The 15,320-nt window shown below is 48.2% G+C and overlaps 1 protein-coding gene across 5 annotated transcripts in view; it reads left to right on the forward strand.

The window, feature by feature from the left end:
• GALNS (galactosamine (N-acetyl)-6-sulfatase) overlaps positions 1-15,320 on the forward strand; it is a 41,741-nt gene that overhangs the window by 14,585 nt on the left and 11,836 nt on the right. For 4 of the 5 annotated variants that reach the window (XM_042027019.1, XM_042027020.1, XM_042027018.1 and 1 more), the window contains 3 exons: positions 1,930-2,066; positions 4,566-4,668; positions 12,250-12,371. In XM_042027019.1, the coding sequence (XP_041882953.1) occupies positions 1,930-2,066; positions 4,566-4,668; positions 12,250-12,371 (362 nt within the window). Of the gene's footprint in view, positions 1-1,929; positions 2,067-4,565; positions 4,669-5,922; positions 6,042-12,249; positions 12,372-15,320 lie in introns of those variants that run through there. The other variant, XM_042027021.1, reaches the window with a different exon arrangement.

Consider the following 15,320-nt stretch of genomic DNA (forward strand, 5'->3'; position numbering starts at 1 on the left):
CCTCAGCCATGTCCATGTGCAGGGAGGGGACAGAGGGGACCTCAGCCATGTCCATGTGCAGGGAGGGGACAGAGCAGGGCCCAGGCTCTGCTCCCAGTGCCCAGCCATGGCACAGGAAGGAACTGATCCCAGGAAGTTCTACCTGGGCATGAGGCAGAGCTTCTTTCCCCTGTGCCCAGCGGGCATGTGGAGTCTCCCTCAGGAGATACCCCAGAGCTGCCAGGATGCCATCCTGTGCCCTGTGCTCTGGGATAGCCCTGCTGGAGCAGGGAGGTGGGATGGGATGATTAAAATCATTTAAAGGAGAGGGAAAGGCTGCACTAAAATAAGGAATAAATGTTCTCCAAATCCCATCCAAGCTGGCCTTGAGCACTTCCAGGGCTGGGGCAGCCACAGCTTCTCTGGGAAGCATCTCCCTTTGTCACTGCCCCCAAGGCCAGGCTGAGCAGGACCTTTCCCAGGCAGTGCCCACAGATAAATCCTGAACTCGAGTGCCCAGGACCTGTTGGTGTTGGTCAGCTGATCCAGCTGCTTTCCCAGGGATTTCCACGGCCAGGCTTCCTCTTGTGCTTAAAGCTTTGCACTTTGTTTCCTCCCAAGGAATTGTGGCAGGATTCCTGCATGCAGCTTTAATAAGATGTGTTCCTGCCAACACCTCCTGATGAATGAAAGCCATTAAAAATTGAAATGACTGTAATCAAGTAATGTGATATTGTAATGTTAAACTTGTAATTAGGCCCCTGCATGTTGCTTTCTCCAGTTGTTTTTTGTTTTTTTTAATTTCTTAATTCTTCCTTTGTGCTCGGTTTGTTCAGCTCAGTCTCTTAATACAAGGCTTAGTGTCCCAGGAAAAACAGCAGTTTTCCTTTATTTTTGAGCTAGTATCTCACAAAAATTCATTTATCATGCCATCATTTGTTGCATTTAAATAATTAGTGTCAGCTTAGAGGCCGTGGGTCTGTTTGTGAGTAGAAGGAATCAGAGGTAAAAAGTCTTTGATAGTCCCAACATTGTTCTGTTGGGATTAGACTTGGATTTTAGTCAGAAAGTGCTGTGGTACTCACAGATGTGGGGTTGTATCCAATGGTTTCTTGTTTCCCAACAAGTGCTATGGCTGAAGATGCCCTTTCCCTGTCACATCTCGTGCTGGTGCCTCCTGGTGCTCCTGATCTGGCAGTATCTGCTTTAATTTAGTGTGTCACTGACTAATTAAACACCCTACAACAGCTCCCACGGTCAGGGAGGGAGAAAAGATTCAGAAAGAATCAGGCAGAACAGACTTTGTAGGGTTTTAAAATATAAATAATTAAGAGCAGAGAGATGAGTATGGCTTCTAAGTAAGAAAGAAGGGGAAAAAAACCCCCTTGCACATCTCCATTGAAGCCAAACCCAGATGTTTTCCTCCCTTATTAAAATATGGACTAAAAATACCACAACTTTACAGTTCTTGAATTGTTGGAAATGGTTTGCAGATGAAGTCATCAGGCTCTTTTTGTTATTATCCATCTATCCCTGTGCTTTCTGGGAACTCTCTCAGGGTATTCTGGACTCCAGAGATGACCTGGAGAAGGGCACAAACAGAGGACTTTTTTTTCCCTTGGTGTAAGTGCTGATTTTTCAATCCACGGATGAGTTGGAATTTGCTAAATGAGGCTGAGCCCTGCGACAACACGCTCCTGGAAAAGGGATACACAGGAGCGAGGAGAGGGAGAGGAAAATGGAGAAAAAAAGAATCAAAATGCAAATTCTCCCTGGAAGTGGAGAAATAGGGGTTGTTTCCTTGGCTTTATTATTTTCAGAGGAGTTTGCTGGTGACTGCAGCAGTGTAAAGGGAGAGCTTTTCAGGAAGCTTTGGAGGGAACCTGTTTCCTTATGGATTTTCCTGAAAGGCTCTTTGCAAATGTGTTTCTGTTGATTTTTTTGTTCCAGGTCAGCCATCAGCTGGGCAGTGTGATGGATCTGTTCAGCACCAGCCTCTCCCTGGCGGGTCTGCAGCCTCCCAGTGACAGACAGATTGATGGCATCGACCTTTTACCTGTCATCCTGCAGGGCAAGCTAATTGACAGGTCAGTTATTATCCCCGAGCTGCCAGCCCTGCTCCTGGCTGAGGGGATGCCAAATTCAGGGCTGGCTTTTTTAACACCAGCTCACAGATACTGAATAGAAACTGAATGGGTGCAGCTTTGCTCCCACTCTGTGAGGTGGGGCAGCAGCAGAGCTTCCCACTGTGCTCCCACTCTGCTGGAACAAGCTGGGGTGGGAATTCCTGACATGTGGCATGTTGCCATACAGTGGAGTCTGGGGACAGATGAAAATGTCACAGGGTTAGCAGGGATCCCTGGAACAACATATGGCAGTAGGGGAGATAAAAGCCTGAGAACTGGAGCCTGGCTGGGGGAGAATCCATTATTTATCACTGGAAAAGCAGCCTGGAGTGTGCTGGGTGCTTGTCCTGCTGCAGAGGTGGGAGGTAAAGGCTGTGCTGCTGCAGAGGACCTGGAAACACACCTCTTCCCAAGGTCCTGGATCTGGGAGTGCTTCTGCAGGGATAGATTTGGGTGGAAGACCTGGAATCTTTGTGTACTGTCAGCTCTTGGGCACAGGCACCGAGATCTGACAGCAAATCCTGCCAACAGATATTTTATTGGAACTGTCAGAGGTCAAGAGAGGTCTTGGAGCTGGGATTTTGGTGAGGAATTTGGCAGCCTGGGAAATCTGGCTACAAGCGTATTCTTTGGGAGATAGCAAGGAAACTTATGCATGGAAAACATTTCTGGAGCTCTTTTCTTCGTTGGATAAGAGCCTTTGTGCTGTGAAATTCCTCCTGTGCCTGTTAAGCAAGGAGCACACCTGAGTGTTACCTGACAGGAGCCTTGCAGGTTCCTCAAACGCAGCCTGGCCCATTTTCTGGAAGTTTGGAAAGTTTCTTTGTTGTTTTAAAAGGGAATTTCAGTGCAGGCACCAACCCCTTGTTTGTGTTACAATAACAGTCACTTAAAGCACATTGTGGCTTTTTCCTTCTTTTTTTTTCCTTCTTTTTTTCCTTCTTTTTTTTTTCCCCTAGACCTGACCAAGATGAAGTTTTCACAGCTCCCCAAAAACTTTCCAGAAGATGCAGTTGTTGTGTTCTTTTAAGCTTAAAAAGGAAAAAGTGAATGGGGGGGGAAAAAAGAAATCATGTGTATCAGAATATTGAGTACAAGCTGGAATCCTCCTTCAAAATAAAAAATGTATTTTTTCAAAAAGGAAAAACCTAAAACCTTCAGTCAAAGGGGGACATAATTGGTCAAAGATTGAGTGTTCATGGGAAGGAAAAGGAGGCTGGAGCACTTGGTGGAATATTTTTGGGAGATTTTGTTGATGGGACTGGTTCAGATCAGGTGCTGCAGTTTGGCAGGTCTCTGGCTGCCTTTATTTCACTTCCAGGTGTGTTAAGGATGCAGGAATGGGCCCTTCTGGGAGCAGCTTCCCCTTCTTCCTGGGGACCAAGTTGTTTCCCCCTTGTTCCTGGTGGCAGCTCGTGGTTACAAAGGAGGGAGGCTCGTTGTTTGTGTGAGGCTGAAAGAGCTCTAAGGCCACTGCTGTCATTCAGACAGGGATATTTAAATTTCACCTTGCATTTAGGGACAGGTTTTTCAAGGTGGCATCACCGGAGTGAGTCGTTTTTGGGTGGCATCTGAGAAGGAAAGACAAAGGCCCCCCCCGACAGTGACAAACAGCTCTGCCCTCGTGTCCTGTCAGCAGCCCAAAACAGCTGGAGAGAAGAGCTGACCTCGTGTGAGGAGCTGCACCAACAAATCAACCCCCTCTCCTGCAGACAGTCCCTTCCAGTAAAATTTTGTGCTGTTCCCTCAAACAAACCAGGAGTGTTTTGTTGGGAAAACTGACAGGAACATTGCTGGGATGCCCAGGGAAGTGCACAGATGCAGCGAGTGAGATGCATTTCCCAGATGAATTATTAATTAGGGAAACCTCTGGGAACAAATGCAGCTTTAACAGTGTGTTTACATGCTGCAAAGTGAGGTTTGGGGGGAAAAAATTGATAGGAGTTAAAAGCACAGCAGGTCTGGCTGCCAGGTTTTTCCATATGGAGTTTCTCGGAGATGTCATCCAGAACACGCCAGCAGCTGGTGTCCTCCCGGCCACCCTGTCCGTGTGACACTGACAGCTCGATGGCAGAGCTGTGGAGCTGCTGGGAAGAGGAGGCTGAGCATCCCAGAGCCCGTGAATCCCACTTTTCCCCTCCCACCCAGGCACTTGAGAGCTGTTTGACGTTGAAACCGCCACGCTCCAGAGGAAATCCCAGGGGCTGAGAGTTCAAGGATTAACAATCACTGGCAGCCAAGCTGGATAATGTTTCATTCTTGCACCGTGTGAGCTCTCAACTTGATGAGCACTTTAAGAAATGTTAATTGAAAACCTTGCAGAGGAGACTATTAGGAGGCAGCCTGTTCCTGCCTGATATCCACATGGGAAGTCAGATGCCATTAAGGGGTTTGTGGCCCTTATCAGGAGGCTGGGCCCGGGCTGTTGGTGTTTCTCATGCAGCTCTGCTCTCCTTGCAGGCCCATTTTCTATTATCGTGGCAACGAGCTGATGGCAGTGAGAGCTGGGCTTTACAAAGCTCACTACTGGACCTGGAGCAACTCCTGGGAGGAGCACAGCAAGGTAATGGCACAGGGACCTGTCCCTGGAGTCACCGGATCCTGGGGACAGGCACCCTTTCCGTTGGGGGATGTCACCATGCTTCAGGCTCCTCAGAGCTACCAGGGCTGCTGTGCAGGTTTATGTTGGATATCAGGAATATTTCTGCCCCTAAAGGGCTGTCCAGCCCTGGCACAGCTGCCCAGGGAGGTGGTGGAGTCCCAGTCCTCCTATTTATCAGCCATATGGATGTGGCACTTGGGGACATGGGTCGGTGGTGGCCTTGGCAGTGCTGGGGGAACAATGGGACTCGATGGTCTCTGAGGCTTTTCCAACCTAAATAATTGTATGTTCCTAAAAAAAACAAAGGAGACTGGTCTCACACACCCCCTCTCCTGAAATCGGGGACAAAGAGAGGAAAATGAGCAAATTCCAAGTTGTTCTGAAGGAGGCTCCCTTTAATCAGCACTTAATCCCCCTTAGTATTGAACTTTCTCTGCTGAATTCTGAGCTTTTAGGTGTCCCCTTATGGTTGGGCTCCCTGATCCTTGTGGGTCCCTTCCAACTCGGGATATTCTGTGATTCTGGGAAGGTCTGGAGCCTGATGCCACACTGACCACTTACCTCCAAATTCCTGGCACAAAACACCTGGTGCCCTGAACTGTTGAAATGGAACTGGGATGAGTTTGTTGGGTTTGTGATGGTTTGAAAGGAAAGCTGTAGGAAAGGCCCAGTGGAGAGAACAGCAGTGCTTGAAAACAGTGAAATAAATGTGTTTAACCTGTTATCAGTACTTTTGTGAGCTCACATCACGCTGTGTGAAACATTTTATTTCTCTTATTTATTCACTTCCTGGCTGATCTCCTCACAGTTAGATGTTAAGCACTATTATTTCCTTTTGGGTTTGTGTCTTTCTTGGGCTCTAAACTCTGGGGCATTTGCTGAGTGGCAGCTTCACTCGTGTGCCTTGCTGGAGGTACCCTCAGACAGGAACCCAGTGCATTAAGGCCCAGCTCTCAGCAATCCTGGCAGCAGCCTGGGCTTGGGGAGGGATTGTTTGCATGATTTTTTTTTTAATGCCTTTTTTTTTTTCTGTTTTTGAACTTATGGAAGGTCCTCAAGGCGTCACAGGTGCAGAACTAAGTGCTGGTGACATTTGTGGATATAAAAGTGCAGGGATTCTTTCATTGGGATGTCCTGGGGGGTAGAAGGAAGTGTCAGCTCCAAGGGAGTCGTTTACATTCAGGGCTGTAAATGTGTGTGTTTGTCTTTTTTCAGACTGCAATGCTCCAGGAGTCAGAGCTTGTTTTACAGGGAGCGAGGAGGAAAGGAAAGTTGGCTCTAGAAATGTATTTTGTGTTCTGTCTCAGTGCTAATTCCACACAGATAAAATGAGATCATTTGTTTGTCTTGTGTGTGAGTAAAACGTGTTTATCACCCGTGGAGGGTTTTCCCTGGGTGGGAGGAACTGGGAGCTCCTCTGTCCTTGTGTTTGGTGTAGGGGTGGCCTCCTGCTCTTGCCATGAGCGTGGCAAATTCCCACAGGAATTCTTGCTCTCCGTGGTGATAAAAGCACATAGCCACACTTCCAGCCCCAGTTGGGAAATAAATAAACCCCTCCATGGAACTAAACTTATCCCTACGTGTCTGAGTGTGTAACAGTGATAATGGGGACCAGCTACTCCTTCCAGAGGCTCTCCCACTGTGAGCAGTGGCAGTGCTGCAATTAAGGAATATTTATTTCTTTCCGAGTCTTTGTTTAACTGCTGTCTGATAAAAGTCAGCAATTATCCTGTACATCAGAGAGACGATTACAAATCCACTCTCTTTCCTGCAGCTTGGATCACATGAGCTTGATGTGGGGAAAATTGGAGCACATTAGTGGCCAGAGCAGCCATTAACAACATGCAGAGGAAGCTGAGGCTGAGATTTGTTCCAATTCTCCTCATGTCCTGGAGCCATTAATTACAAACCTCGCAAGTTTAAAAATAGAAATAAATCAGAATGCAGAGCAGTTCCACAGTTCCCAGCCCTGTTGGAGGAGTTTCTAAGCTCACCTTGCAACACACTTCCCTCTTTCAGTGACTGGGCTTCCCAGCTGTGTTGATGTTGGACTCTGGAATCAAAAAGGCCACTTTGTTTGCTAATTCCATTTGAAAAACAAATATAAATCCATGCACATCTGTGGCATTTGGAATTCTGACTGTTGGCCTGTTTGTTCAATAAGTTTGATTTGCCATCCCAGTAGAACTCGAGCTAATGAGGATTTGTTAATTGTATGATCGTCAGAGGTCTTTCCAAATTGTGAAGACTTCCAGATATGAAACTCTGTGTCTGAAGGTCCCCACTCAGACCTGGAATATGTGGTTTTGTTGTCATCCATTGGAAAGAGAGCTGAAGTTGGCCAGATGTGGCAAAACAGCTGCCTGCACATTTTGAAGAGGTTTGTTTTATGGGTAGGTGAATATTTCATGATTTTGACAGACAGGGTTTAGCCAGACCTCCTTTCACTTCCAGCATTCCCTTGGTAATTGGCTGTGTGGGAAATCACTGGTACAGAAAACTTGCCCTGGGTTTAATCCACGTTTTTGTTTGACTTTTAGGTGAGATTATCCCATTAACGCAGCCAGAACCCTATTTTCATGTTGATGCTGGAAAATGGGGAGCTGGTGCCTGTCCTGGGTCTGTTTAGGATGACCAGGATGGGCGAGGGAGGATGTGGCCCCTCACCTGGAAAGCTGTGTTTGACTGGGGTGTGAGTTGGTTCAGTAATAAAGAATGTACACACAAATAAAAACGTACCAGAGAGACACAGCCTGCAGAAAGCAAAGCCTAGGAAAGCAGAGCAGGGATCTGAAGGCTCCTCTCCATATGGCACTCGGAATATTTGCTCTGGAAACATCCCATGCAGGCAGCACACAGGTTTACAGTCATCCTCAAGTCCCAGGACAGAAACATGCCCTTACTGGTCTGCATCCTCTGCCTTATGGCCTGGGATTAGGACTTGTCATCTGACACACAGATGAATTGTGCTCTTCTGTTCTTCCCAGGTTTTGTTTATTTTTTAACCCCCAAGCCATTTTTTTTCTCTAGTCTGACTCCTGTCAGGAAGTCTTGTAGTCTCTCTCAGTGCTGGAGGATACCTTGATGCTGCCTTTTCTGCTGGATTAACTGGATTTCTTGGTTCTTGAGGGGGTGGTCTCTTGAAAGCATAAAGGGAAGGCTCACTCTACAGAATCAAGTGGGAGTAAGCATTTTGTGGGACATTTTCCCTGTGGATTGCACAGGATGCTTATTAGGAGCTGTTTACCTGGCTTCCATCTATATAGGTGGCTCATGTTTACATAATTTGACATCTCTGACATTCAAGAGGTGATAAATGGGACAGAGAGAGATGAAAGGAAGCCTGACTTGAAAAATGTGTTTGTATTTTTAAACAGTTCAACAGAGGCAGAGAAATCTCCCTCCTGCATGTGGGCTGAGTCCCTGGTGCTCTAGCACTGGTGGGTAGAAAGCTTTTCCATTGTTGTTCACCTTTTTTTTTCTTGTAGGAAAAATCAGCAGTGATAAAAATAGCCACGTGTGCAGGAGCGAAGGGAGAACTGAGGATAAACCTGGGGAGATCCCTCTTGGACAGTGTAACACACAGGACTTTTACTGGAAGTAACCTGTAAAATCCTGGGGGTTTTTGGAAGTAGGAGTCTGAAAGGGGGAAAAACGGGTGTTTTCTATAAATTTACCTGAGTAGGCAGCAAATCCTCAGGAATTTCCTAATTTAATGCTGCGTAGAGGAGGCAGGAATAGGAGGTAGCAGGAGAAAGGAAATTTCCTTTTCTCTGCCTGCCACCAAGAGTATCCAGCAGAGAACAGCCCTTGTACCTTCCAAGAGCACTGATGCAAGAAGGGAAAAAAATAATTAAGGGGAAAACGTGGAAAACGCCCTTGGGTTGTAGAAGAGGGGCTGATAACATCAACCTTTGTGCTGTCAGCTTGTTCGGAGCCTTCAGTGGGGTTCCTTGAGCGCTCCTGTGACTTTAAAGGCTGGGTGGAGGCGCCTGCCAGCAGCCGCTATTGTTTTAATGCGAAATGCCAAAGGGGTTATTCCAGTCAGGCTCTGTGATTGCCCTTCTCCTCCACGTGAAGGGATCGATAAAGCCTTTTCTGCGCCGGGGATGTGAAGTCAAGTAGAACCTCACAAATAATGACATTTGATTGTGGTCCTCTGAGCGTATGAACCAGCCATCGATCGGAGCTCGCTGAGCTGCCCGTCTCCGGGGGCTGCCCATCTCCGGGGGCTGCCCATCTCCGGGGGGCTCTTCCAGCCTGTTAACACATTAGAAGCAATTTTGGGTGCACGGGGGTTGAAGCTTGGCACCCACACTTGGAGCTGACTGCTCATCCCAAGGAGGATCTCACCGGGAATGACCGGCAGAGCAAGGACACCTGTGCTGTGGCAAACAGCAAGAAGCGACATTCCCGGCTTCCATTGACAGCTGCGCTCTTCTCCTTGCGGTGTTACCCTGGCTTTGGTGCCCTGAGTGGCGTTGGTGGAGCGAGGAGAGCGGAGCAGGAGGCAGAGCCCGGCTGGTGTGGCTCCAGCCCGAGGTGCCGCCTGCCAGGCGGAGCGGCTGGGCTGGAGCCAGGCTGAGCGATTGCCAGAGGGCTCCCGTTAACACGAGTGGTGATTCCATCTCTTGGCCGCGAGCCCAAACTGGCAACCGGCTGTGTTTGTCTCATGTCTATATTGACACAGCATCTGTGGGCCATTTGCTCTGGAAATTAAAGCTGTGCAACCAAAGGCTGCTGCAGCCCAGGGATGCAAAAACAAGCCGGGCTGTGTGATTGCTGAGAAGGACAGGGAGGGTGATCGCTGAAAGGCTCACCTGGTGGGCAGGGAATGTTATGTTTTAATCAGAATAAATGAAGGAAAGGATTGTTGGAATCTCTCCTGCAGCAAACGGGTTTATGTGGTGGTGCAAAACACTGAGCTGGGCAGGAGCTGAGCTGTTCTTGGTGCCACTTGATGCTCTCTGTGGGCTCCCTTAGAAGGCAGGAGATGCTCCAGACAGGAGCTTCTGGTTTGGCTTTCAGGCTTTTGTGACAGAGAAAAGCTCCAAGAGTTTGTCGAAACACAGGGAGTGACCTTTGTGCTGTGTTTGATCAGTGATCCCTGCAAATCGCACAATCCTGGAGGTTGGAAAAGCCCTCCAGGTCATGGAGTCCAACCTGTGACCGATCCCCAGGTGTGAGCACTGAGTGCCACCTCCAGTCCTTCCCTGAGCACCTCCAGGGGTGGGGACTCCATCCATTACCTTGGACAGGGAGCAGGGACAAATATTAGGAATGTGCTTAAACTATTGATCCCTGCGTGTTGTTATCAGCAATAACAATTAATGCCATTAGTCTGACAATAAACAGCTTCCAGGGAGCAACAGGACAGTTTGGTTTTGGGTGGTGATGTCCTGGTGGGTAGGACAGGCTTAGGCAGCCCTTGGCTCTTCTCCAGCTCCAGACATCACCATATCTGTACAAAAGAAATAATATTGAATTTTATATATTTATATCTTTTTTTTTTACTCGTTTGTTGATGAATAGAAAATCCTTGAAGCTCTCTCTGCAGGTTGAATATTGACTCTCACGCAGGACATAAAAATAGCAATATTTCATTTCATTTGCAGGGATAAAGTTGGAATGCCTTAGAAATGTCCTAAAATGGTATTCTTGGGTTTTTATTTATTTACCTATTTGATTTTTCTCCACTAGACTGCTTTTCAAGAGGGCACTGAGTGCTTAAATTAGAATGACAGGTAGCTTTGGGCTGGTGGCATCAGGCAAATTGTCCCAGCACTTTCTTTCCTGGGAAGCTTTGGGATTGAGTTTTGGAGTCTGGGCTACAAGGATTTCCTAGGAAACACGAGATAAAATAGAAACAGAGCAATGTCTAAACAAACACCCGAGAGACGAAAATCTTTCACGCTGAAGCATTCGCAGCCGAGGAGCATTGTACCAATTAGCAGGCTCTTAATTAAATTGCTTGTTTGATTTGCATCCAAATTATAATTTGGATGTTATGGAGGCTTTGATACCTTTTCATTAGCTGGTTCTTTTGTGGGGGAGAAAAAAACCCACAAAAATCTCTTTTCCCTGTGTGTTTCAGAGGCCTGTGGCGTCACAGGGTGGAAAGGTCAATCAGTTTTGTATCCATTTAAAGTCCATTATTGGTAGGGCCACTCCAACCTATCAAGCAACTCCCTTATTTTTCCAGTCAGTGATTCAGGAATCTATAGCTCTGTGCAGATAAATGGGATTTCATGGGCTTCTAAACTTCTTGCTTTATTGAAAAGCAGAATATTAACTGCTCCACTGACCAGCTGTCCATTAAAAACATGGGATATTTTTAGAAAATTGTTTGCCAATCAAATCCTACCAACATCTGTAGAGAGCCTTTTCAGTTTGTTTTATAAGCAAATGCTACAGCTGCTTTCCCACTTCCATTGAAACATTCCCATTTACCTGCTCTCCATGTCTCTGTCCGTGTCTCGGGGCACTTTGGGGATTGTAAGGAACAGCGTGGGAGCTGGAATTGTAAAACCCGGCTTTAACAAGTCCATTTGGGGCCGGGCCTCGCTGGGCTGGGGGGGCCCTGCTTTATTGGCTTCTCAGGGAAATGAGTGCTTTTGCATTTTTGGCTCTTCCCGGGGTTTAAATGGGCTCTGTTGGCCCTGGAGGCTGCAGGCCAGGGATTAGGGAGCTCCCAACTGGCTAATCAGGGCTGGGAGGGGAGCAGGAGCTGGCAGGGCTTCGGGGCAGATGGAAATGGCAACTCTGGTGCCCAGCGAGCACTTAACCCCTTGCTGCTCCCAGTTGCTCTCTCCGGGAGATTCCCAGTACCTGTGCCCTTCATATCCACTACTGCTGCAGGGAAAACCCCACCTTGTGCCCCCCCAGATTGTCAGAGACGGGAATGTGGGAATGTCTCCACTCGCTTCATCCCCACTGGCATGGCCAGGGCCAGCTGAGTCCCTCAATACCAGTTTGCCATGAATCAAATCAAAACCACACCAGTTTTTTAAAAAATTAACCAGATTTGCTTCATTCTTCAGAGAAACTGATCCTTGAGGTGCTGGCAGGGGGGTTTTCAGGGAGGCTGGCAGGTGCCTGCTGCCTCTCAGGGTGTCTGGATGTTTCTCCTGGGGTTTTGGTTTTGATCAGAAGTGCCAAGCGATCCCATCTTCCTGGGGCGTTCCAAAGCCTTAAAAACCAGAGAGAAAACACTTCCCACATGCAGAATTTTAATGATTAAATGCTTCCACCTCTTTGTCTTTTGTTCTGCCATTTCATTTTAATGAATATTTCATTGGGATTATATTTTTATAAGACAAGAATTCACGGCCTTGCTTCAGCTCTTATGTCAGTGCCACACCACTTGGTCACCTTATTTTACCCCTCCAGCTCAGAATGTGTTTTGCAGACTGCACTCTTGGTTTAAAATAATTCTGAGGTTCGTTGGTGTTTTGGAGCAAAGTGCTGGAGAAAGTGGCATCAACTCAGATTTTGCTGCCTGCCCTGCATCACCTTTGATGACCTCTCTCCTTTTTCCTGCAGGGCATTGATTTCTGTCCTGGCCAGAGTGTGTCTGGAGTGACAACGCACACCCAGGAGGAGCACACCTACCTGCCACTGCTCTTCCACCTGGGCAGGGACCCTGGTGAGAAGTTCCCATTGAGGTGAGCCACTTCATGAGGTTTCATGAAAACTCAGCAGTGTCAGCATTCAAAATTCATTTGCTTTGCTAGCTGGTTCTTGAAATCTGCTTAAAAACTGTCCCAGAAAGCCACTCTGGGAAATAATGGCTTTCCTGCTGAGGCTTTTCCTCAGGAAAGAGAAAGGACCGAACCTTGTTTCCAGGTGGGCAGGTGAGGTGGGTGTGCACACGGACTTGTCAGTCTGGTTGTTCCTGTTCTGTGTCCTGCAGCCCCTCAGGGAGGAGGGAAACCCCCATTTTTGGGCAGGACAGGGCTGAGTGCAGCACAGCTGTGCAGTCAAACAGAGGTGGGGAGTTGTGCCCTGGAACTGGGAGTTTTGGGGCCAGGGAAGAAACAAGCAGTGGTGTGTGGTGCTGGAATCTCTGGAGGGCAGACTGGTAACCTTCCAGTCTCCTACCCTGGCCAAGGGAGCTTCTCCAGAGGGTCTTTAGCAAGAGGACTTTGTGCCCAACCCTGCTCTCTGGCCTCGGGCTCTCCTGGCTGTCTGAATCCATTTTCCTCTTAGCCTGCTATTGTAATGTTTATCTCTGGCACACACCATGCCCTGAGAGATTCCCGCATGGATTTATGCAGGCAGCAGCCAGGAGAGCCCACAAAGAGCCCTGCCACCTCCAAAAACGCTCCCAAGGTGTCCCCACCTCCTTCCCTGCCTCCCTGCAGCAAATCCACGGACAAGCAGTCTCATCCCTCACCAGTGGCTCCGACTGGGAGAGTGTGGAAATAAATCAAGAGGGAACAAGTGCTGCTGGGACTGCCTGCCCAGAACTGGGTTTGTGCAGCAGCCTGGAGAGGCAGAGATGTTTTCTGAGCTGACAGGGCTGCAATTACTCAACTGTTTTGAATAATTGAGTGGACACACTCAGCCTATTCCTTCCAGAGGAACTGAGCCCGTGCTGTCCACTGAATGTTTTCACTGGAGAGAGGAGGGGAGGGAAAATATTTCCATTCTCTCTCTAGCTTAACAGAGCACTTTGGAGGTGCATCAGGCAGTGGGTAAAGCTCTCTGGGAGCTCTGCTTCCACGGCATTCCAGCACTAATGAGTGAAGCACAGCTGCAGCTCCAGGGCTGTAAATACAGCTCAGTGGAACTAAACTGGGCTGGGGTTCCAGGCGAGAGCTGGGCAGTTTAACAACTGTTTTATTTCCCAAGGGCTTGGAGTGCCAGGACACAGGGAATGGCTTCCCACTGCCAGAGGGCAGGGATAGATGGGATATTGGGGAGAAATTCCTCCCTGTGTGAGGGTGGTGAGGCCCTGGCACAGGGTGCCCAGAGCAGCTGGGGCTGCCCCTGGATCCCTGGCAGTGCCCAAGGCCAGGCTGGATGGGGTTTGGAGCAGCCTGGGATAGTGGAAGGTGTCCCTGCCCATGGCAGGGGTGGCACTGGATGGGCTTTAAGGCCCCTCCAACCCAAATCAGGCTGGGATTCTGTGATTCTGTTTTAGGAAATGAGTGTACAGAAATAACCACTTTTTCCAAAAATCAAACAAAGGGGTAGCAGTGACTGAACTGTAGCTCGCCTGCTGTGTTTGTCACCTGTGTCACCTGCTCCAGGCAACCCTGCCTTGCCAGGGGATTGCACTGGATGATCTCTAGAACTGCCTCCCAACCCTAAATACTCACATTGTGTTTGGGATTCTGTGACAGTGTTTGTGTTTCCTCTGGATTCGAGGCAGAGGAGCTCTTCCCTCAGAGGTGTTTGCAGCACCTGCTTCCCTGTGATTTCTCTGTTCCTTCCCACCACCATGGAGTGAGCATTGAAACAAATTCCAGGGTTCCATCTGCAATCATTTCTCATATGGCTGCATTGATTTTTTGGATATTCACAAGCTGTTGCTTTGATTGAATTTTATGGCAAGATTATGCCCCGATTATGGAGAGCTGTGCTGGTGTTTATTATGCAGCCCCTAATAGAAACCCTCTTTTTAGCAAGCCACTCTTCCTTTCTCCAGCACATTCTGCTGCTATTGTCTCCTCTCTGGTCACAATGGAAAACTCATGGGAAGTGGGTCTCCTCTATCGAATGTGGTAATTAAATTATCCTCATTTGTGGAGCTGTTCCTGGTGTGTATTTTTATTTAGCTTAATTATCCCCCTTGGCAGGGAGCCTGCTGGGAGTCCCGACACTAATGTTTCTCCAAAGGGAATCCAGCATCCTCCTCCCAGCCTGCATCTGTCTGTCCTTACATGCTGGCTCTGTTCTCCCTGCCTGCTTTTGCTCACTTTCTATTACATTTATTCCTTATTTAGTGCAGCCTTTTCTTCTCCCTTGAAATAATTTTAACAATCTCTCATCTCTCTTGATTTACGTGAATTTGGAGCGGGGTCACGTGCAAAGGCACCAGCAGTGGGTGTCAGTGCTGCTCAGGGAGGCCTGGCATCACAGGCACCTCCAGAGGGATTTGCTGCTTCTAGATTTGGGATCTCAGAGCCAGGGAATCCCAGGAATCAGCAGCTCAGTCGCCTGCAGCAACACCCTGTCCTGCAGGACATGCAGAGACAATTCTTCAAGGCTGCAATTTCACAGATTCAGGGAATGTTTAAGACTGGAAAAAACCTTTAGGACCATCAAGTGCCGTTAACCTGGCCCTGCCAAGCCCACCACTGCTTGGGTTGGAACGAGATGAGCTTTAAGGTCTCTTCCCACCCAAACCATTCCATGATTCTGTTACTCTGCATTAGGAAGATGAGTGGATAGAAATAACTTCTTTTTCCAAAAATCCAACAAAGCTTTTCAGTCTTTGTTGAAGTGGCTGCTAAAGGGATGCCTGAGGATGCAAGTCCTGCCAGATCCAGAGGCAGCAGGTGACATGTTCAGCTCCCTGCCTTCCTTGGTGAGGCAGGACAAGTCCTTCCTCTTCCTCCCACGGTTCGCTGCATTTCCTGGAGCCTGCCTGCAAACAATCCCAGCCA

The sequence above is a fragment of the Corvus kubaryi genome, unplaced genomic scaffold, assembly GCF_017639235.1.
Source record: "Corvus kubaryi isolate FWS band 111438036 unplaced genomic scaffold, C.kubaryi_AGA036_p1.0 37300, whole genome shotgun sequence".
Taxonomy (NCBI): Eukaryota; Metazoa; Chordata; class Aves; order Passeriformes; family Corvidae; genus Corvus; species Corvus kubaryi.